At 37.6% G+C, this 23,874-nt stretch overlaps 4 protein-coding genes, 1 long non-coding RNA gene and 1 pseudogene across 6 annotated transcripts; 4 read left to right on the forward strand and 2 right to left on the reverse strand.

Moving 5' to 3' along the window:
• The first annotated feature begins 6,196 nt into the window (after positions 1-6,196).
• On the forward strand, positions 6,197-9,402 carry LOC126788987 (histone-lysine N-methyltransferase SUVR3). 2 transcript variants are annotated; one of them, XR_007671457.1, is made up of 3 exons: positions 6,197-6,809; positions 7,453-7,973; positions 9,080-9,402. XR_007671457.1 is itself a non-coding variant. In XM_050515031.1 (2 exons), the coding sequence occupies exons 1-2, from the start codon at positions 6,197-6,199 to the stop codon at positions 7,839-7,841; spliced, it is 1,002 nt and encodes a 333-aa protein (XP_050370988.1). In that variant the 3' UTR covers positions 7,842-8,141. The 2 variants fall into 2 exon arrangements, 1 of the variants encoding a protein (XP_050370988.1); XM_050515031.1 differs by lacking the exon at positions 9,080-9,402 and having other exon boundaries at positions 7,453-8,141.
• A 53-nt stretch (positions 9,403-9,455) lies between these two features.
• LOC126788985 (putative disease resistance RPP13-like protein 1) lies at positions 9,456-11,476 on the forward strand (annotated as a pseudogene).
• Positions 11,477-11,484: 8 nt separating this feature from the next.
• Positions 11,485-12,021, forward strand: LOC126787185 (putative disease resistance RPP13-like protein 1). The gene has a single exon (XM_050513106.1). The coding sequence runs from the start codon at positions 11,485-11,487 to the stop codon at positions 12,019-12,021; it is 537 nt and encodes a 178-aa protein (XP_050369063.1).
• On the forward strand, positions 12,020-14,943 carry LOC126789019 (uncharacterized). The gene is made up of 5 exons (XR_007671464.1): positions 12,020-13,154; positions 13,529-13,635; positions 13,743-13,835; positions 13,958-14,011; positions 14,620-14,943. It is a non-coding gene; the product is annotated as an uncharacterized LOC126789019 (long non-coding RNA).
• A 1,134-nt stretch (positions 14,944-16,077) lies between these two features.
• Positions 16,078-17,458, reverse strand: LOC126787186 (NAC domain-containing protein 2-like). Its single transcript, XM_050513107.1, has 3 exons — positions 17,435-17,458; positions 16,320-17,196; positions 16,078-16,241 (listed from the first exon to the last, which is right to left on the reverse strand). Exons 1-3 carry the CDS (start codon positions 17,456-17,458, stop codon positions 16,078-16,080), a joined length of 1,065 nt encoding a protein of 354 aa, XP_050369064.1.
• A 2,935-nt stretch (positions 17,459-20,393) lies between these two features.
• LOC126788978 (protein WHAT'S THIS FACTOR 1 homolog, chloroplastic) lies at positions 20,394-22,719 on the reverse strand. Its single transcript, XM_050515020.1, is given in 3 exon segments — positions 20,394-20,703; positions 20,706-22,098; positions 22,586-22,719. Coding segments are annotated over 3 exon segments (1,608 nt in total). The 5' UTR covers positions 22,637-22,719; the 3' UTR covers positions 20,394-20,539.
• Positions 22,720-23,874: the final 1,155 nt, after the last annotated feature.

A 23,874-nucleotide genomic window follows, 5' to 3' on the forward strand; every position in this document is an offset into this window, starting at 1 on the left:
ATTCAACCAGTCCAATACTAATTCCTGCCCAAGATTCCAAACACAATGCATGAACCTCACACCTAAGTGAAAATCCACTTCAGAACCAAGAAATCACAGCAAAGAATGACGGCGGCAAAGCTATGAAACACCAGAGAAAGAAAATTAATAAGAATGGAAAAAAAGGAAAGGATGCGGAACAATTGGACAACCAATCCACTGTCTTATTAACAACTTATCTCTTTTTGGTCAGATTCCCGACTAATTTCCAACTTCAAATTTGCCTGTCTGGCCACTGCACTTCAATGGAGAGGCGAATCCCTAATCAGATCCCTACAATATCAACCCATATCAGTCGTCTGCTCTACCTCTACATATATTCACTCAAAACGCTCGATCTGATGAGGGCAAACGGACGACGAAAACAACGACTTGATCAAGGCGCTGCAAGGTTGCGTTCCGTGTCGGAAATGGGTGGAGCTAAAATTCCAATCACACCATTTTCGATTTACCTCCGACAATATTGAGATATATCCCCCACTCTATAACAAATATCCCTCTCATGTCTATTGTATCTTCATTAGGGCTGGGTTCGGTAGAAAACCAACCCCATTTCCTCAAACCACCTACCGACCGAAGTCTGTCGGTAACTCTGATTTTGCTACCATTGCCGAGCCAACTTCGCCACTCTACCGACTAGTCGGTTACCAAACTTTCGGTCGGTACCGGTTGGTTCTACCGTTTCAACCAAAAGTTAAGGATGTTGGAATTGCAACGGCGAAAGAGGAAAGAACTTTAGCTTTTATGTTCAAATTTTTTCATAGAAGATCCAGATCTAGGAAATCAAGGAAAAACATGATAGAAAGTGGAAGAAAGAACATTTGGGTGAACAGTTAAAAATATTCAATTGATTAGATAGACGAGGGAGGAGTATTGGATCTGAAAACTGATCAATTTTGTTCTACATCTAATGAAAGAGAAGAAGGATCGGATGCCGAACCTCGACTCATCAAATGAAAGAGAGGAAGAAAAGACCAACACCAGCAATATTTTGGGAAGGAGATCAGTGGCTTCTTGAATGAAGAAGGATATGCAGTGGTTATTTTGGGAAGGAGATCAGTGACTTCTTGAATGAAGAAGGATTTGTTTTAATGAAGAAGGGTTTGGGATTCTGGGAAGCCATATGAAAGAGGAGGAAAGCATTTGTGTACTATTGTATAATTGTGCAAAGATAGAATATAAGGGGTGGCCCCAAAGCGGAATACTAATTAACAAATGCAGCTCGTGGTGCGGTGGTTTCTTGCATTGTTTTTTAGTCAAGAGGTTAGAGTTTCGACTCTTGCCACTAGCAATATTTTGCAAATGGGCCACAATTATACGTATTTATATGAAATACGTATATTTAATAGAATTCGGTACGGTACGGTATTACCATATTATATGGAATTCAATACCATTACCGTACCATATATTCGTTGTTGGTTCGGTTCTACCGTACCGATAGGTTCGGTTACCGAATTATTGTCTACCGACACGTGTCGGTTCGGTTGGTTTGCTATTGGTTGGTTTGGTTCGGTTGAAAAATACCACCCCTAATCTTCATCTTCATCAGATCTACTTTTTCTCTTTTTCTACCTTCAATTTTCACCACAATCGACACTGACGACGTTCAATTCCGTCCGGACAATTTAATAATACATGACCAAATTTTTTTTGCCACAAGGCAGAATGAACGGCCACGATGACCCGTGCATCTATACGGCCCGTGCACTGAATAATTTTCGGATCAACACATATCTCATAGTCTTCAAGGCAGATTGAGAAACTGAGTAGACATTGCTTTAGACAAGGTGGGAGTTCATGATATCTCATTCACAATGATAAGATTTACATGGCATTATATTTTACACAAATTTTGACACATGGTATGAGCGATTAGACTTTAAAATGTTCAATGGTTAAGATCTATTGTTGGAATGATATCAACAGAACACGAAATGACTTGAAAAAAATTACGTGACATTATATTTTATCTGATATATTTTAATTATATTAAACTTTTTTATTAACAAAAACAATTTATAAATTTAGGGTTCTTATAGAATAGCAATATACGATGAAAAAAGAAGTTGAGGATACGGATGGGAAGTCGTGTACCGAACTAAGAAACCCCGAATTGATTTAGTATTCTTTATAATCTTACTCCAACCCATCTTCTTTCACCAGTTTCCCATGCCAGCCAGATCACCAACACACTCGAATCTTGATCAGGATTTTTTTTTTTGCGAATTAGATTTGTCTTTCTTATGAGATATTTGAATTTTGAAGATTAATTCGAGCATGACCCTCATGTAGTGGATAAAAATATGTATGTACATGCCGTTTCAAGTGCGGATTTGTTTGTTTCGGCGACTGACGACATGTAACGATGGCGCGGATGGTGTCCGCCCCTTCTCCCGCCGTTTCTGTCTGTGTCGGCCGGAGCTCCAACACCAGCCCACAGCTGCCAGAATCGAGAAAATTCAACCCGGTGCCCAAGAACTTGAAATTTTGACGGTGCCTAAGAACTTGAAAATTTCAGAAATTTCAAGATTCTGGCCGGCGTGGCACAACGCTAGAGCTCCAGTCAGCACAAACAAGAGCGTCGGGAGGGGGAGAGTGCAACGGGCACTTTCCGCGCCATCGTTGCGCGTTGCCGAAATTGCGAAATCCGCACGGTGTAGACGTCTGCAACTGAAAAACTTCTTATGTATGTATATGTATATCAAATTTAGAAAACATGATAGAAGAAGATTGTCTTGATGTTTCCAAGCTGTGTTGTCCTCGATCAACAAAATTATGTACCCAAAAGCATAAGTCTTAAACAAGACTCTTTGTCATCTATCCATGCATATATTCTTGTTTCTTTTGTAAGTGTAAGCAAATTTATCGCCTATCTCTAATTAGGGTGGACAAAAACCACCCTCATGAGATCAAGCCACATGGATGCCAACACTAACTATAGTGAGACATAAAGTAATAAAAATAAATACATGAATATCATATGAATTAAATAATTATTTTCAAATGTTCTCATTCATAGTTTAGAAACAAACCCAGCAAAGATTGAATCTTACGGTTCAAAACCCAGAAAACCCACCACTTTGCTACCCCCGGCAAGATCTTAATATTTAAAATGCAAACCCAGTAGAAATCACAATCTTCATATCAAACCCATATATTTCCATTACCCAGGCAAAGCATCGATCAGCGACCCATATGAACAACATATATAGCATGTTAATAATTAAGTAAGGCTGATGGGCAGAAAGGGTTTGGTTTGATTAATATTGAAACTTACGGATTTTTTATTGGTCATGAAATGTTATTCAACAGAAAATTGGTCATGAAATGAAATGGAACTCAAGAAGGCATAAACAATGAAAACATTATAGGGGGTGGTATAGAGAAGATTCGAAAGCAAAAAATAACCAAAAAGCCTGATAAGAGATGAATGATGAAGAAGACGAAGAGGGTGCTCTCTTTGCTTGAGTAATGGAAAGATATGGGTTTGATATGAAGATTGTGATGTCTACTAGGTTTTGCATCCCGGGTGGAGCAAGAAGAAAGAGAACAAATTTCAAAATTTGTTAAAATAAATTGATTAACCATGGTTAGACATAGGAGAAACAAGGACACGTGATATCAAAATAGGAGGGCAGACATAAGGTGGGTAGTTAAGGATGAGCGACAAATTTACTTCATTTTGTAAATATTTGTAATTGGAAGCGTATAAATGAAGGAGTTGGATATTCTTTAATTTTTTGCGGGTTTGGCCTTCAACGTTCATGTTCTTGTGGTAATCAATTTTATGGGTTGTGTATGATAGATACGAATTATATTTGTAAATTTTGATTATTAATAAATAAAACTTTAATCTAATCACAATATACAACAGAAAATATGATGTCATATGCATGTAATTTCCAAGTCACTTCATGCTGTGTTGACATCATTCCAACAATAGATCTTAACCATTGAATATTTTAAACTCTAATGGCTTATATGGTGTGTCAAAATTTGTGTAAAATATAGTGTCTGTTGTACCATATTTTAACTATCTATACGCTTATAACTAGAACTCAATTTATCAACTAAAAAGTCGGTGAAAATATGATTTATCTTATACAGTATAGACTATATTGAAATAGATTTAAATAAACAAATGACAAATTATTAATAAATAAAATAATATAAAAATAAATTATTTTCCCCTTAAATTTCTCTATAACGTCCTCAACTCCCACTTTTTCCAAAACCCACCCTCATTTTGTCCAGTAATTATTTTTTAAATGATAAATTGCACACACGGTGTGTGCTTTGTTGCTAGTCGATCTATATAACTATATAAATATTCATTAAATTTAATAAGGTTATAGTTGTCCTTTTACTTTATTTTACATGGCAGACTTTTGAAAATTAGTGATGTGTATAGGTGACATGATATGCCAACTAAAATTAAGGTCATTGAGGGCAACAATCATTTTCCATTCATTTTTTCCTAACAAATTGGGGTAGTTTTTCCTTATGTTAATGTATTGAATTAGACTATTGTCTAGTGAGGACTTAAACTGCGAGCATTGGTGAAAATGACAAGCACGTTTTTCTTAAACAAATGTTAGACAAAACCAACTTCTAAATTTTTAAGTACATAAATGAAAAAAAAATGGTTTTGTTCTTGATATAATAATTGAAATGCTACAACATATGCTGTGAGCCAAACTCACATTGTCATGCTTAAAAGAGGAAACTATGCCACTAAACCAAATTAGTATATATATATATATACACAATTCATATTCAGAGTGAAGTTTCAATTTTGGCACACTTTTCAGTCATATTTTTTCACCATAAGTGATTCAATATTTAGGTATGTTATTCAAAATCATCTCTACAAAGTTTCATCTAATTCGACAATAGTTTGAGTTTTTAAAATTGAGATTTACATGAACGGTTCATGTTGAATAGTTTTAATTCATTCATTGATTTTATCTAATTTCAATACCTTAACGATGTCTGAATTGAATAAAATTTTAAAGAGATGATCTTGAATAACATAACTAAATACTGAATTGCTTATAATAAAAAGATCGACCGAAAAGTGTGCTAAAATTAGAACTTCACTCTTTAATTTCAGAGTGAAACTTCACTCTGGATATATATATATATATATATATATATATATATATATTGATGAGTGAACAAATAAGTAATATTCAAAGAGGAAAAAAAGTAAAGTACTATGTGTCGGAAAAAATGCAATAAAAGGTATGAAAAATTATTTTACTCAACCAGGTGTAAATGAATAGACACTTAATTTGTAACTTTAGTTTCCCGTTTAATGACAGACATTTCACATGTTCGTGACTAGGTAAAGATGAAGTCGTAATAGCACAAGAGCCCGTTTAATCATAAACATTTCACATGTTCGAGACTAGGTAATGATGAAGTTGTAATAGCACATTAAAGAGCCCGTTTAATCATAGACATATCCAATGTTCTAAATATCCCAATGTATTCTCAATATATCCCTGATATTATAAAAACGATACGATAAATTGCTTATCGGTCTATTATATCGGTAAACCCAAAAAATTTAAGTCAAATGGCGATATATCAGGTCAATCCGAGTTTGACCCGATATATCGGTGTTTTAAAAAAAAATTAAAACCACGTCGTTTTGAAAAAATAATTTTATAAAAAGAAATATTCGTCGATAGCATTCGATGACGAGAGAGTTTATGATGAATGATCATCTCTATTTTTATTAATTAATATTATTTATATATTTTAATTGTTAAAACAATCAAATATTTTTTATTTATGAAGTTTATTTGGTACGTTTTAAAGTATAAGTTTTAATTTTTTAAATTTATTTAATATATTTTGAAATATATTAAATTTAATTAAAAATCAATAAAAATGATAAATTTGATATAATTTGATATATCTCGATATATTCCGTTTTATTTTTATTTTACAAAACTGTTACGACATCGATAACGCTATTTAGATCATTAGACATATGACATGTTAGAGAGTGAGTAAAGATTTTTATCTTAATAGTACATGAAAGAGGAAATAATCTCAACATGAAGGATAAGCTAATATCGCTTATCGGCATTATATTTAGAGGTAACAACTGAGAGAAAGAACAAGATCGATGCGTACCCAGCAAATGGAGTCACCATCATCAAAGCGCAACACCACCCCTTCCCTCTTCTTCCAATGCTCACACCTCGTCCTTCCATGGCTAACCCCACAAGAGCTAGCCACGGCATCTCTCACCTGCACCACCCTCCGCAATCTCTCCACCTCCATCACTCTCCGCCGCGCCTCCGACGCCTCCCGATCCCTCGAGCCTCTTCCCATCCCATTCCACAACTCCCTCGACCAACACCCTTATGCCTACTTCCTCTACCAACCCACTTCTTCTCCTTCAACCAATCTTCTACGCCAGCCGTGGGGCGCCTCCTCCGCTCACCACGACTCGGACACGAAGACAAGAACTGAAACTGAAACCTTGTCGTTGTGTTTTGTCGACCAAAGTGGGAACTGTGGGTGTGAGGAGACTTGTGGAGGCGGGTGTCCGTGTGTTGTTGGATTTGGTGGAATGGACGGCGTCGTTTTTGAATGTGGGCCTGGTTGTGGGTGTGGGTTGAGCTGTGGGAATCGGTTGAGTCAGAGAGGGATTCGGGTTAAGTTGAAGATTGTGAGGGACCGGAGAAAGGGATGGGGTTTGTTTGCCGACCAGTTTATACCAAAGGGTCAGTTTGTGTGCGAGTATGCAGGTATTGATCACAGCTCTGGTTTTCGATCTCGTACTTGTGTTGTTTTCCTAGTTTTAGAACATGTAATGTGCAACTGCTTTAAGTATGTTAGAAGGTTTGATTTTGAGTATAGGTTGCTGATGCTTATGTGTGGTACATTGAAGACAATGTATGGAGTTGAGGTTTAGTTCGGTGGTGTTCTGATTTTTGTTGCTGTAGTGTTGTTAGATATATGAAGTGTTTTCGATATGATAGTTACTACTAGTTGGATATGTTGAACGCATGAAGTGTAGTGTGATATGGTTTCTGTGAGCCAAGTAGGATAAGCGACATGCACGATATACTACAGTCTTGTTAAAAGAAATCATGTCTTCATGGCTCAACATTTTACCATACACAGTCAGAGCATATGATGACATAGTTAAAAGCCCTTGGTACATGAAACAGAAGCTGTGTATCTGTGCAGATGGATAGTAAGGATATGTTCCCGGAAGTAGAAGGGGACTATTATGATGGCTGACGGACTGCACTACTGTTGATAAATTGATGTGTACTTGAATACTTAGGAGCTTGTTTTGTTCCCTCACTCTACACAAACTCATCTATGTTTGCATTCTGCATTGATTTGTTTAAGTAATGCAATTTTATCTTTTCTGTGATAAAGGTGAACTATTGACAACCAAGGAATCAAGATTGCGGCAACAAACATATGATGAACTTTCATCAGGTGGTCACTTCTCACCTGCTCTTTTGGTGGTGAGGGAGCATCTTCCATCCAAAAAGGCTTGTCTGAGGCTTAATATTGATGCCACAATAATTGGAAATGTCTCAAGGTTCATCAATCATTCTTGTGATGGAGGTAATTTGTCCACATCTCTTGTTAGAAGCTCAGGCGTTTTGCTTCCACGGCTTTGCTTTTTCGCTTCAGATGACATAAGAGAAGATGAAGAGCTTACATTTAGCTATGGTGAAACTAGGCTAAACTCCAAGGGTATGCAGTGCTTTTGTGGAAGCTCTTGCTGTGTTGGTGTATTACCCTCGGAGCAGACTTAATTGATGCTTGGCGCCGTAGCTCCAAAGAAGCATAAATTCTTTACTTTTATGTAGAAGAACCACTCATTGAGAAGAAATGGGAAGATGAAGAAGAAGGGGGATAAGAAGAGAAGAAACTGTCATCATGACTTTGTAAGTTTGTATTACATACATTTGTTGTTTAGTGAAATCTGTTTACCTGGATTCAGAAAAACGACTGAACAACAGCCTGACAAATGGTATAGTCCGATTGGGTTGCCCGCTTAGGCGTCAATATAGAACCCATCATTGATTTGAGATATTGATAAGGTGAATTCCATGTTTATTCGATGCCAGGCTTAATGAGTATAAGGACCTCAAAAAAAAAAAAAAACTCTCTTTTCGTACTATCTTATGAACTTCAAGGTGTATGAAGTTTCATATTTGATTGTTACTCAGGTACTTTTGCTTTGCAAAACACCTTGAATGAAGAGCTTTAATGAAAATAAAATAGCTTATGTGTAATGATAAATCTGGAACTTGTAACAATTGTATTTCTTGACAAAAATTTTGTATGTCAAATTGGTTTTACATCCTAATTAATCAACTACATTTCTATGTAGCAATGATTCTTATTGAACTGCTAATATCACTCTCTCTTTTTTTAAATGATTAAGCAGAAAATTAGACCTTGTAAAAACTGTTTATTGAAGCAAGCAGAAAAACTCTCTCATCTATGATTGTTTGCTAAGGAATCACTAGTGATCAAAGGCTATAATATTAAGCAGTCACTCGTGTTAGTTCTGTGGAAGTGCCAAGGGTCTTTTAAAACAAGTGGAAATTCATGGTCGTGTTCTTTGTAGGTACATTTTCATATTCTATAGCTAGTTAATAGCTACATAATATGTTGTGACTTGTGAGACATGATCATTCTTCTGTTGCTCGGAATAATTTATGCAGGAAACTTAAAACAGGAAGAGTGTTTGGCCAAAGCTGTTACAGCTTCACCATATTTCTTTTCTTACCACATTGAAACCTTGTGTCCAGTTTAGTATCGTGAATCTTCATCTTATGGAGTTTCATCTCCCAGTTTGACCAATTTCCATTCCTTCATCTTTATCTTACGAACAAACAAGAGAATTTGAGTTTTAGCTTTTTATGGAATTTACAATTTTTTCTCAGTTTCTTTGTTGTTTGGCCACTCTATGCGTTTGGGTTTTTAAAGAATTAGTTCATTGCTTTGTTGTTTGACTAGTGTGGTTTTGAATTTTGATGATTAGTAGATTACTGAAGTTATTTATAGTGTTGAGGAATTGATTGCATTGGAGTACTTGGAGTTGGCATGGGGTTGCAGTGGCGAGCCCGCATTTGGACTCGTCATTAGGACTATTGCATAACTTAATGGCAGTCATTCGGAAGCAAGATTAGGCAAGAAACCCAAGGAAGCTGGTGAGTGTTCTTACAGCTGCAGTTCGGGTAAGATTAAGATGCGACTTGTCTCTGCTGTTCGTGAGTTCCACCTGGTGTGGAAGAAATGCTACTTACATTATGGCGGTGCTGATACTTCTGAGAGTGAACCAATGGATTGCAGCAGTGAATTGGAAGCCTCTATTGGTGGTGCTTCTTGGGGTGTGCCAATATAAAATTTGGTTGCTGGGGATAGGATTGATGATGTGAATGAGGTTAAAGATAGTGACTTGATGAATAATCAACTCATATTCATAATGTCCTTAATTTCAATTGCTCAACCATATTTTCAAGAAAGAGGAAGATAATATTTTTTTTTTAAGCAGAGGAAGATATAAGGAGCTGTGATGTGCTAGTTTATTGCCAATAGGTCTCTACTAGTCTACTAGTTTCAAATACTAAACCAGCTGCAGGTAGAGAATTCATGAGATTCAGAATCTTAATGAGAGGAGATACAGCAGCCAATATACAGCGGCAAACATTCCCCTGCCAATCATGAGAGGAGAGAATCCTGCAAATCTGCAAGCTTCCTGTGATCTCTGTTGCTTCGTTTACGCCACAGTTCATATTCTTAACTCAAGTTCAAAAGCTTGATCTGAAGTTTGGTTGATCTCTTAATATTTGTTATACTTATTAGGTACTCAAGTAGTGTATAAAATTTCTTTTGCTTTTGGTTTTCTATTTGATCAGGAAATCATGGCTCTGACAGTAGTGGGTGGAGCTTTTCTCTCTTCTGCTCTTGCTGTTCTGTTTCATAGGATGGCTTCCCGGCCGGTTGTTGATTTCATTCGAGGAAAGAAGAACACCTCTGAGCTGCTCTACAAGTTGAAGGTGAAGTTGCTGTCAGTTAATAAGTTGCTTGATGATGCAGAGGAGAAGCTAATCAGAGATACCAGAGTCAGGGAGTGGCTTGATGAGCTTAAAGATGTTCTCTATCATACCGATGAACTCTTGGATGACATCAAGTCTGAAGCTCTGTGTTGCAAGCTGGAACAAGAAGATGCTGGAAGCAGTAGCAAAAGCCAGGTACTCAAGTACTTCAGTTCTTTTACTGTTAATGAATTTGAGAGTCTGGAAACCAGGATTCCAGGGATTCTTAACAGATTAGAATTTATTGTCAATGAAAAAGATGTGCTTAATTTGAAAGAGGGTGCCAAAGGTAGAACACAAGCAAGACTGCCTACAACTTCTTTGGTTGAAGAGTCTACTGTTTATGGAAGGAATGAAGAAAAGGAGGCCATTATCAAGTTATTGCTAGCGGATGATGTATCTCAAAATAAGACTGATGTTCTTCCAATCGTGGGCATGGGAGGGATAGGCAAGACCACTCTTGCCCAACTCGTATACAACAATGCAGAGTTAAAAAACATTTTGACCATCAGTCATGGGTGTGTGTGTCTGAAGGATTTGATATCACCAAAATCACAGTCCATTTTCAAGTCGGTGAGTTCAGAAGTTTGTGATATAACCGATCTCGACATGCTTCAAAGGAAACTAAAGACTTCATTGGCAGGGAAGAAATTTCTTTTTGTTCTTGACGATGTTTGGACTGTGAATAATATGGTGTGGGATCTCTTCAGCCAACCCTTTGCAAGTGAAGGTAATGGAAGGAAGATCATTGTCACGACACGGATTGAAAGTGTTGCATGCACTATTGGTACCCTTCAAAGTCAACATCTTTTGCAATTATCTGAGGAAAGCTGCTGGATGGTGTTCTCAAAATACGCATTAAAAAACGCAGATCCATCCCTTGAAGTGATTGGGAAGCAGATTGCTCAGAAGGTAGAGGTGTCCCTTTTGCTGCAAAATCACTTGGGAGTCTTTTACGTTCTGAACCAAGTATTGATAAATGGAAATAGATATTGACCAGTGACATATGGGAATTAAAAGAGACAGACATTTTGCCGGCTCTGTGGTTGAGCTACCATTATCTACCTCCACATCTGAAACGTTGTTTTGCTTACTGTTCTATATTTCGTCAAGATTATGAAATTATAAAGCCGGGTCTGATTTTGTTATGGATGGCTGAAGATCTCTTGCCCACGACATCAAAGGGTACTGTTGAAGAAGTCGGAGATCAATACTTTGATGATCTAGTGTCAATGTCATTTTTTCAACCTAAACCTGGTGTTAATGATTATACTTTTCTAATGCCCATGACTTGGCAAACTTTGTCTCGGGAGAGTTCTCCGTTAGGTGGGAGGGCAATGACTCAGTGATGGAAAGTGTCAGCAAGACTCGCCACTTTTCGTGTGTATGCAGTTTTGATCAATGGGACAGTTTGTATGAAGCCAACCATTTGAGGACCTTGATTTCATCATGGAATAGTCCCAACTTAGATGCTATATTCCTGAAGCTCCAGTGTTTAAGAGTGCTCAATTTATTTGGTAACAGTATTGAGGAGCTACCTAGTTCAATTGGCAAGTTGAAGCATCTAAGGCACTTTGACTTGTCTGCCACAGATATTAAAAAGTTACCCGATGAAATTTGTTCTTTATATAATTTGCAGACGTTATTGTTGTGGCTTTGTCAATCTCTTGCTGAGCTGCCAACTGAGTTGGGAAAATTAGTGAACTTGCGTCATCTTGATATTCAAGGGACAAACATTAAGATGATGCCAACAACGATGGGGAAATTGAAAGATCTCCAAACACTGAGAGGTGATTTTGTCCTGGATGAAAATAGTGGAGGTAATATTGTAAAGATTAAAAAGCTTCAGCAGTTGAGAGGAACACTGCATCTCGGGGCTTTGTAACATTATGCACGTCCCAGATGCCTTAGAGGCCGATATGAGAAATAAGAAGCATCTGGACGAATTAGTTCTGGAATGGGGAGGCAAGTCTGGTGAGACAGACGATACTCAAAGAGAGAGAGAGAGAGATGTTTTGGAGAACCTCCAACCTCATATAAATGTCAAGAGCTGTCAATTCGATCTTATTGGGGCACAAGATTTCCAGGTTGGTTAGAACATTATTCTAATCTGGTTCATCTTGAACTTCGGGATTGCGCAAATTGTTGGTGCCTACCATCATTAGAGCAGCTACACTCCCTTCAAAAGCTTTACATTCGAGGATTTAATGGAGAGCTGAATGTGGGTTCGAAGCCTATTCATAATCTTCTAAAGCTTTGGCTGATTTCTTGTCCCGAGGTAACCGGGACATTTATGTTTGAAAACTTCCCAAAGCTTGAATACTTCTTCTTGAGTAATGTCAATGTAGAATCTCTACATTCTTCTGCACTCCTCGCCCTTGTTGGGCTTGATATATCTAATTGTCCAAACTTTGTTTGTTTTCCCAATGGAGGGCTGGATGCGCCCAACTTGAGGTACCTCACAGTGGAAAGCTGTCAGAAACTGAGATCATTGCCACAAGACATGCACAACCTTCTCCCATCTCTCAGGCACTTATGGCTGACAGAATGTCCGGAATTGGAATCATTCCCTGAAGGGGGAATGCCGTCTAAGCTTGAACACTTAGACATCAGTTGCTGCAAGAAACTCATTGAAAACCGAATGCAATGGGGTCTACAAACACTCACCTCCCTCAAATACTTTCGCATTGATTATTTGGGATGTGAACAGTTAGTTGATTCATTTCCAGATGAGGGGATGCTGCCCACCACTTTCTCAAACCTCGATGTCCGCGGTATATCGAACCTGGGCGGCAAGGGGTTTACAGAACTCACCTTTCTTAAGACTTGAGTATTGCTGGTTGCCTTAAACTACGGTGCTTGCCAGATGAACGGCTACACACTTCCCTTAATTATCTAGCTATCAGTGGTTGTCCACTACTAGAACAACGTTGCCAGAGAGAGACAGGGGAAGATTGGCCCACGATTTCTCATATCAGGAGCATTGAAATCAATTACATATATATATGACGTGCAATGGTAATTCCAATTCTCTCTCACCTGCTTTTTGTAAACTCTCGGGTTAACCAATGACCCCTGTTTCTCATTGCATTCATTCATTTCTACAAAGCATCATTGTTTTGACCTTAAACATCGAATTTCAAATTCTTATAGGCTCCATGTGCTTTGTAATTCCCTAATCAAATTATTTCTCAGCTGAAATATTAGATAGAAATTTTCTGCCGACATTGCACAAGGTTACTTCAACTTCTTTTTCTTCTGAATATATGCATCAGTGGTCACGAGACTGTTGTGGTTCCTATGCTGCTACATAATCTATATCCTTCTAAGTTCTGATTTTGAATTAGTGCTTTCATGTGAGTGCTTAACTTTAGCCAGATGAATGATTTCAGGTGCATGCAGGCTTTTGTTTTGTACAAAACAGAAAATGTGTGAAAAAGTTTCTTGCTAATGCCCGATTCGTCATGCCTACGCATTTTTCAAGTTCCATGGACTTTAGGTATTCAAGTGTCTCATTTCAATAATGGACTATCGATGTGTTTTCATAGTTTAGTACTCTTAAAGTAGTATCAAATTTTGACAGCTTTTTCTTCAAATTTATGGCAGGATTGCATTAAGTCTTCATTCCGCACCAAATCAGAACATTTTAACTTTGGATATATGAACTATGAAGCAGTGATTACAATAATGCAATTGCTGGTGGGCCTAGTACTTTCATCACCAACTTCATGTCGCCTCTTGGCATTTTTCTTTTTAATTCTGTTCCTGTTTGTCTCTCCCTTCATTTATTTATTGATGCTTAGTTATTTTATTCTTGACAGTTTCCCTGGTTGATTCACTTAGTATCCAGTTCTGAACTACTCAAGCAGTTCAAGGTCATTTCTGAGCTAAGCATTCTGTATGCAGATCTTCTTTTCTAACTGGGGAACGTTAATTTGACTTGTATCAGTTGATATTGTCAGTTTGTGTCTTTATGATCTTGGAATTCTTAGTTCTTGCTTTCTTATTTTCTATTCCCAAACTTATGGAAATATCTGTATGAACGATGAACCACTCTATTTGTTCTAGAGATACACTTTAAGAAATGAAGTCTATACTTATGCACCCCATCTGTTTGTGGAACCACACATATGCTTCATTATCTTTCTAGATTTTATGAAGGATGACCACTTAATGAATTTCAAGCTTTTAGGATTACTTCGAAATCGAAACCTAGTACCAGATGATAAGTATATGGATCGGCTAAACGTTAATTAGTGCTACGCTCAGTTGAGCTTAGTGTACAGATAAAACATATTGGCTTAGATAATTCTATCCTGATGAGGTTGGCTACAGTCAACTTTCTTTTATTCTGAAACTTTTGCATCAGCGATTATTAGAGCAAATGTGGATTTTTTTTGTAACTGAAGATAAAAGTTTCATGTGTTAAAAAAGTCATAGAGACTCTGCAATACCTTCTTACAGAGTTTGTTTGAATTTGCAGGATTCTCTCCTCTCATGAATGGCAGGGGAATGTTTGCTGCTGTATATAGGTTATTGTTTTTTCTAACAAAACCGTGACAATCAAGATGTGTACCAAAAAATTTTCTGGTAATCCTTGATTCATCCAATGTCTGTACATTGATCTAGTTTGATGGATTATAAATGTCAATAGGTTTCATCATGAGATAGATGCAATGTGTGTTAAACCTAAACTGCGAGCATCGGCAAAAATGACGAACATGTTTTTCTTAAACAAATGTTAGACGAAACCTTTACATACATAAATGAAAAATGGTTTTGTTCAAGTATGCTTGCTGTTGTGGACCACAAGTAGAGAACCACTTATTGAGTAGAAATGGAAAGGGGGACAGGTAGAGGGAGATGAAAATGAAGAGGAGAGGAAAAGGAACAGGGATGAGAAGAGAAGAAACTGTCGTCATGACTTTGTAAGTTGTTACACAGTTGTCTTAGTGAAATCTGTTTACCTGCATTATAAGTGCCGATTTTGTGCTGTGAATGACTGTTAGGGACTTTTGCTTAGTGTTTGAGACTTAGGGACCGATTTTATTAAATTCTGTTTACCTGCATTATAAGTGCAGATATTTTTGACAAAGATTTCCAGATAACAACTTAATACATGTAAATTTACTACAAAAATTAGTGTTTGAGATTTGTGTGGTAGTACAAACGAATCAGTTTTATTCATTAATTCTGAGTTTTGCAACTTGAATGTTCAACTCTGCTGCATCTCCATCCTTTGCCTTTTCATGTAGATACCTATTGCCTTATCATGCCCTATAATTTATGTCCTAGAGCAAATTAGCTCTGAAAATCTTGATGATTGAATTATGTTCTATCGGAACAATGTGAATTGGCCCCGTTGGCATCATATATCATCAATTCATCACTGATGGTGATGTCAATGGAAATGTTCAATGTCATTATACATTTGACCTTACGACAATGTGCAATTTTTTATGATTGGGGTAAGGGTATCACCAAGATGATATACAACAAGGCGACTGCAGACAGTAGTGATTAGACACAGTTGCTTCATCCAGATGATATACAAAACAAGGCAGCTCATCCAATACTCTTATGAAGCTACATGTAAAGAATGATTAAGCGTAAAGAAAAAGCAGTGGCAAATGGATACACTCCTCTCATTCATATCAATTCAATATATAATGACATTTGTGTTCATCATCATGTAGACGGGTAAACATTATCTAAACAACTTTAGATATATCGGTACAACACCATTCGTTCTCGGTACAGACGAGGAACAATGAAAATACAATTTTGTGGGGGGGGGGGGGGGGGGTTTGGGACTTAAGCCTGAACCAATTTTACATGATTCTATTCTCTCTTACAGAAGACTATTAACTAAACGTAAGCTAGAGTTTCTCTACTGCAACAACTGTATAATCATGGAAAAAAGCAACTCCAGTAATATCAGTTACGAATTCATTTGCATTTCACCACCGCAAGGGAAGTTGTTTGCCTCAGGACTGAAATCAATTGACCCCAAGCAGTCTGAGATATCATCATCAGCTGTAATCTGTTGCTCACAAGCAGGCACCAAAGGCTCAGACATACACACACCATCCTCAAAGCCAATCACTCCTCCATAGGCATTCTTGCTGCCAAATGGATCTATGCAACCATTCTCCGAGCATAAGTATGGAATATCAGTGCAACCGTCGTAGGCCGCAGCCACATCTATATCACTACTCACACCATTAAGAAGATATTCCTCCATCTGCTCCATACTCAATCCTTCTACGAATTCCTTCAAGAGAAAATTATCCCACGGCAGCACATTAAAGTTTCCATGATTGGCTGCTAATGGTTGTTGTCCACCATTCTCCTCAAAGTAGATTGGTTCTGAAGAGGGTGCATTTTCATCTTCAATGCATTCCAAAGACTCTTCAAGATCAGCTACGAATGCAGCATCATCATCTTCTGATAGCATTGTTTGTGGGGCGTTATAAATGGCAGAATTTTCTTCAAGAAACTCTTTCGCTTCACGTTGCTTTCTCTTCTTGCCGATCTTGGTGTTCGGTTCACCATTCTTTCGCAGTAGGCAAATAACGTAGTCTTTCACCTTCTGTTTCTTGTCCCTTAATGATCGATCAAGGGAGTATTCATGCATAATCCAACAACCATCCTGCACCGATTCTTCGTTATTGTAAGTTAGTCTTCTCTTTAAGCCAACAACACGACCAGTTTCAACAGATCTTACCGGCTTGCCGGAGTCGTCACTATGCCAGGTGCCACTTCCCACATTCCGGCGTATGCGCTTGTCTGTGGAACTCATCTTCTTGTGTTGGGTGAAGAAGTAGATGTCCTTGTGAAGCCGCAAGTCGTGCGGTCTCCTGGTTTTGAAGGACTCCCATATCTCCCATGGTTCTTGCTGACCGTAGAGGTCGCAATCGAACACCACTTGGTTTCTGCCGGGCACGTTCTCCCCACTCAACAAGGGCTTCAGATAGAAGAGAACTAACTCATCGTCCATGGGGCAGAACTGCTGGCCAGGAATAAGTTGATTACCTCCGATCTCCTCCATTAGAACTTTCTTCTTTTACTTTTCTTGGTTTCAGAATGAATCGTTGATGGGGAAGAAGACAAGTACGTAGGGTTTTGACGGGGAAAGAAGACGAGTAGGTGTGATGAATCGGTTTCGAGAAACTGGGGCTTGAGATGACTTTTACGATCAAGGAAGATATGAGTAGCTAGGGTTTCAGATGGATCGATTTATAGAAACCAATGTCCTATGTTATAGAAAATAGTGACTTGGAGTCTAAGAAACCTACTCGAAAGTTTAGATAGTTTCCCATTTTGCCCTCATATATTCTGTCGGCTATTTGGTTTTTCCAATCATATAGCGTATTCCTATTTCTCTTCCTTGCACTCCAATCATCACTTCATCAGCGTATTCCAGTAGTTGCGTACTACAATCATCATTACAAAATTTACTGTTTTTCTTGAATGCATAAATATTAGGAGTTTAGATCGTACTGCGCGCGTTTTTCAGTCTCAGGGTTGTGTAAAACCAAGATTCGTGTAGTTCGACCAGAACTCAGCAGGGGATACATTTTAAAAACCAAGATTCATATCAGTCTTTTTTTCTGTTAAAGTTTTATGTACACAAGCTTTACATTTTGTAGTTTTTGTGAAGGAATCAAGGTGTTTGCCTCACAATATGTTTCTTTTTTTTGCTGTTTCTTTTTTCTGGGAACTTGGTAAGTTGGTAACATAGGACACTTGCTGCTTGATTTTACAAATGCTGAACAAGTAGTCTGACCTGTTGTTTTCGTTCCTGCTACAATGCAGAATACTTTTTCACTGGATTAGAGGGAGCGGATAATTGCTACCTGTAGCAAGAGAGGTGATTGTTTAGAAGCATGCAGCCAAATACTTACTCGGTCTTATTTGGAAATGGAGGTGCACGTACAAGGATATTTGACACTGCTTTCATGTTCCTTGTGATAGTGCTGAAGTCACTCTGAATGCAACTGAATGGTAGAACATAGATCGTAATATCATCTACGCGCGCACAAGATTTAGCAGATATATTGATGTTTTGGAGTAGGCCTGGGGTGAGAATGTTCGAGTTGAATTTTGATTAATTATTGTCAAGTCGATCTGATAAATTAGTTGGTGCAGGAAGTGTCATTAGAGATGGCACAGGAGAGTTGGTGCTGGGGACTTAGACAAGATGAAGGTTTACGCTTAGCTTTACTATGATTTGCAACTTGCATATTCACAATATCCAATCATCTTGAGGTGGAGTCCAACTCTGAAAGCTTGATTCACATTTTGCAAATGAGTAAATCAATCTGCATTCTCTAAATAGCTTTCTCCTCAACAGTAAGCTCGCAGTTGATGCATCAATTCGCTACACTGGAGCTCAAGCTGGAATTATGGTGTCGAGGTGAAGGAAAGTACGTGTGCATATATAATCCTGTGGTTGTATGTACTTTTATATATGCTACTGGAGTCAAGTTTCAAGACTCAAAATGATGACATGATGACATTCTAACAAATGCTTAATTTTGTATGTTACAAGATTGGTTTACAATATACCGCATTTTTGGCTTATTGTACAGTGGTCTATTCTATATTTAGCAGCTTTGATGAGCATCCAACTTAAGTCCCAGCCTACAATGGATTTTAGGTGGAAGATACTGGTGGATAAGCATGGCATGCTTCATCCATAGGGATATTAAATCTGCTATTGCTTGCAGTTGGACAATGGTTTTAGAAGAAAACAGGTGATTTAGAACTTCTAGTGCTCGATCTCTAACCTTAGATGTACTGGTAGGTAAAGGCGTAAAGCCTAGTTAAGACTTTCAAAATTTATACGTATCATAAATTTTGGAGCAGGAAACACTCTTGATGACTTTTCATGTGAAGCAGAACATGCTTATTTTTCTTTATAGCTTGAACCAAAAATATGGTACCTTGACACTAAAATTCTACATCAACCAAATTTGTGGTAATTTTCTGGCATGAAAAGCAATTTGTTGTGCTACTAACTCACTTTAGTGACTTAACAATCAAATGATCGAGATGCTTGTGAATTCTATGATATCCTAAGATTAGTGCAACTGCTCATGTTAAGATGACACCAAACAGGTTGTTTCCTAATTCCTATGTGAATCAAGAATGATCTGACCCTTTGCTAGGGACCAATTAAACTCCAAGTATAGACATGTTTTGAACACGGATGCGCTTCTACCCGCTCGTCACCTTGTTCTTAAGAGAAAAGCCAGATGGCTATACCACTTTATTTTTGCTTGATTATTCACCGGAAGTTCAACATGGCTGTGGATTCCCTTGCTGCATGCCTATATACTTGGGTCCAGCTTAACTTGTGGTCACTGATTTGCTGCATTTGAATCATGCCACAAGCAAGAGGCATTCTTCCGGTAAACCACAGGAGGCATTTAGACGATCATTTCAACCATTTAATATCACAACTTAATCAAATTTTCATGAACATCAAATTTCTTAAAGAAAAGAGCAGTAGCTATATCTCGAAAATAAGGCACAACGTGCACCTTCTGTGGCCGTAGTTAAGCACAGGCCTGAATAAATGAATAAGAACAGAGTCACTAGTTCTTTTCATAATCAACAGGTCTGCGAAATTCACTTTGACCTTATAAAAACATAACCTAGAATGGCAGGCACTTAAGATAGGGTGCTATATCATTTTGCAGGTTTGACTATTTGCGACATGTTATAGCTAACCAAAATCTACTCCAAATATCTGTTGAGTATGAAGAAAAATATCTCACCTCAGCAATAATGTAGCTTGTGTCACAGAAGCTCTTCTGACAATGTGCCTCATTGCTGCAACCCTGGTCAGTAGATTTGTACGTGACACTTGAAAAGCAATCAGACAACCATTGTGGTCTGCTGCATGCACTCTATTCCATTCCACAAAGTCCATCTGGTGTGTGCCATATAAAGTTTGACATGCATATTACTGCTGGAAATGAAAGAACTGAAACAGTTGAAATAATCATAAGATTATAACATAATATAAAAAATTTGTGGTGAGCAATTTGAAAGGTTATTGATCACTATATCACAACATTATAGATTAAAAAACAATTTAGACCATCTGCAACTTTACAATGATAATCTAATTAGACCATCTCGATTAGTAGTACATAATAATCTAATTGTTTAACGCAAGGCACGAGGAATACAAGACATTATGCAGATGCCTTCGTATTCCAAGTCACTTATCTGAACCTCAAGGATGAGAAAAAGGATATATGCTTTGCACTAAAAGCAGGTTGTAGAACTTTGCAGATACCAAGTTGAATTCCCCATCAAATAGAAGAAACACAAATATTGTAGCAAGCCCCTCAGTGAATATCCTTGGGCCAGATAAGATATGGCAACGTTTACCAGCGTTCTCTTGGCTGACCATCTGGCAACACTGGAATAAGCACCCTCTCATCATTCTCTGTTGAATAGCCTTCTTGATTAGCTGGTTTCCTTGGTTCATTGAAATCTGGCGGTGTATCTTCATCTTCATCACTCCAATCATCATCATCACCATCATCATATCATCAAACTCATCATCATCATCACTCATAAAGTTCTCAGTATCAGACCATTCATCTCCCTCACCATCAGTTCCATCTTGTGCCACATTGGTTCCTTCAGCACCATCTGCCGCTTTATTTGGAGCACCCCTTCTAGAATACTGTGGCACTGCAATGATAGAACGAAGCTTCTCCTTTATAATCAGCAGACGATCCTTGTCTATCAATTGAGAATCACGGTATGCATCCCTAAGGAATACTGAATCTCGATCTCCTTTCAGTGATACATAAAACATATCAGGGTGCCTTATCAGCATTCCTCTGACCTGTTGAGAGAACCTGAACTCCTCGCGGAAATGAGTAAGGTGATCTACAAGAGTTTTCTTCTCCACAGTAAGGCTCAAGATCTCATGGACAACTGCGCAAGCATGTTTCTCTTTCTCAATTGTACCTGACCTCAGCCCTGAGAAATCAGAGTAAGGGGATATGTAAGGAATGTCTCTAAACAGACATATTCTCCTCATCTCACCCTTGGAGAGATTAAGACCCCTTGGTAACTTTAGTCTATTGAACTTGAGAGGCCTATCTATAATCAAAGCCTTCTCTTCCATTTCTCTAGCAAGATTTTCCTCTTCAGATAACTCAGCAGCTGATACAGCAAGCTCAGGATCCCAATGAGTTAATTCTAATGCTGGACCTCTCTCAGTTGCAACAACTTTAAAGTACTGTGGGTATCGATGACAGATAGTATCACGAAATTCCAAAGGAAGTGCTAAATCAGTCTTCAAATGAGCAATCTTCTCCAACAAAATCCGCTTATCCAACGACATCATCAGTAATTTCCTCAACTTCACAACCAGCAAATCTTCCATCTCATTCCGAACGTGCAACTCCTCAAGATAAAGCCTTTCCACTTCCGGTGTCAATTTAAACTTCAATGAAAAAACACCTTCTTCAACAATCTCAAACACAGCCGGAAATTTCTTCAGTAATGCAATAAATCTTCTCCTTTTCTGCAGACCCAATTCTCTTCTATACCTGCCTAATTCTCTAAGTGACATAATCCTATCAAGTTGGCTGACTAAAATTTTTCTAATCTTCAAAACTAACTTCAACTTCTTATCCCTTTGAATGACATTGTCAAAAGGAAGCTCCTTCCTTCTCTTTACAGCAGCACGTATGGGTCCAACTTGGACATGTTTTAAATCACCCAAAATAACATCTCTCTCGGGTAAAACCAAACTACTCCCCCAAAAGTTTGATTTTTCCGGCTGTATCCTTGGGATTGAGATATGGGTAATCACAGAATGTCTGGGTCTTAAATGAAGTGAAGATTTGTATGACAGAAAAAAGGGTAAGGAAGCAGCGGGTAAAGCTGTAGTTGAAGAAAGCAACAGCCTTGGTTCCATTGAAACCTGTATCATGAAAATGTATCAAAACCCATAATCCTTATCATTATATCATCCATTAGCTTCACATCAACCAAAGCAGCTAGTATTCCTCACTGTTTGAACAATGAAACAATACGTTCCAATACTAATTGAAACCCACGTAAAAGGCAATAGCTAGCCAATCAAAACAAAAGGTGGCACAGTGAAAGTTTGAATACAACTTAATCAACCCAGCAAAACCCGACGAATTCAACACTATCAAGCAACAGTATGGAGAGCCAACAAGAACCCAATTGAACCCAGATAAACCCTGATAAATCTTCAAACTTAGCACATATATATTTACTTTGAAAGAATGACTTAATAGGAAGAGGGTCTAGTTCGCTGAAATGGAAAATGAATAGAAATGAGAACAGAGAGCAGATATGGAAGAGATTGTAATAGATTGTGATAAGTAAAGAAGGAAACAGCATGGAAGAGATTGTACAGAGCGAAAGTGAAGAAAACAAACCTTTTTCGGTAAGGGAACAACCGAAGACAACGAAGACGAAGACAGGAGCATATCAGAAATTGGGTTTAAGATTAAGGACTACGTATAAGAGAGACAGAGAAGAGAGGGGGAAGGCAGAGACGAGAGTTTGCTAGTCCGGGTTTACATATTTCTTTTTTGTGGTTGATTTTTTAATTTTTTATATTCTAGTTACATTTTCATATTTGCTATCTAGAATATAAAAAAATTAGCATGTAGGGTTTATGAAACTGCCTATCACATAATATCAGAATTGACATCTCTTTAATTATATCCTTACAAAACAACATTTAATAAAACATGGGTACAAAAGTAAACAAACAAAAGGCAGAAGATATCCTGACCGGTCAGTTTCCCTTCCCACAACTTCTCTTTTGCAGTTACCACGAAGAGCAACTCTAATGGAGAGGTCAAATTTTGTTGTCAATTTTGAATTTTAACATGTGACGTGTCAAATGACAAGAAGTTAATTTGACCAATTTCATCTCCAATGGAGATGTTAAATTTCAAATATTTACCATGGAGTTAAACATTTAATAAAATATGTAAATAAGTAAAGATAACTAATGAATTGATATGAGCTGCTATTTTATATTGTTGTTATGTCGCATATTGTCCTTCATCTCATAAATATAGCAGCTGCCAAAAAACATCAACTTGAACAAGAGTAGTATCATGAAATGAACACAAGAAACAATAACTAAAACCAACATAGCTAGCCTTACAGCAATAAGTTGAAATAGAAAGTAACACAATTAACTTTCACCATCAATTGCAAAATTGAACAGAGACTAAGGAAAATTGTTGCTACAACGCGTGAACCAAAATCGACAAACTTCATAGGTTTCCGTGCAAAATTTTCATTCGCAACTTGGAATAATATGTCATTTCCTCATCTCTGTTTCAAACTTCCTAACTAGCAATTTTTCTTTATCAACTTCACCTTTCTCTTTCATAATTTCTAGTTTCTTTTCATCTCTTTTTTTTTCTACTTATAATTTCTGAATTTTTGCTAGTTGATATGTTTCTTTTAACTTTCTTTTTTTTCAACCTTCTTTCCTAGTGGTCTAGGCAGTACAAAGCAAGTGTTCATGTCTTCATCAATATCTATGTGAGTGCTTGTAGTTGAAGATGAAGAGGTATTAGTTGTAGTAGGTTTTGATTTGGTCTCACTTGTCTTGCCGTCAACCTCTTGCATTGTTTGATTTCCATTTTGGTTGGTGCCTCAAGATAACCTAGGCATGATCAAGAGAACCGTTGTTTTTCTTATT

The sequence above is a fragment of the Argentina anserina genome, chromosome 3 (genome assembly GCF_933775445.1).
Source record: "Argentina anserina chromosome 3, drPotAnse1.1, whole genome shotgun sequence".
NCBI lineage: Eukaryota > Viridiplantae > Streptophyta > Magnoliopsida > Rosales > Rosaceae > Argentina > Argentina anserina.

Coding starts and splice junctions, on each gene's coding strand:
- LOC126788987 (XM_050515031.1), top strand. CDS start 6,197: ATGGAGTCACCATCATCAAAGCGCAACACCACCCCTTCCCTCTTCTTC. Junction 6,810..7,452: donor GTTTGTGTGCGAGTATGCAG/GTATTGATCACA, acceptor TCTGTGATAAAG/GTGAACTATTGACAACCAAG.
- LOC126787185 (XM_050513106.1), top strand. CDS start 11,485: ATGGAAAGTGTCAGCAAGACTCGCCACTTTTCGTGTGTATGCAGTTTT.
- LOC126787186 (XM_050513107.1), bottom strand. CDS start 17,458: ATGGGAAACTATCTAAACTTTCGA. Junction 17,197..17,434: donor GAAACTATCTAAACTTTCGA/GTAGGTTTCTTA, acceptor AAGTAAAAGAAG/AAAGTTCTAATGGAGGAGAT. Junction 16,242..16,319: donor TGTGGCTGCGGCCTACGACG/GTTGCACTGATA, acceptor CCTATGGAGGAG/TGATTGGCTTTGAGGATGGT.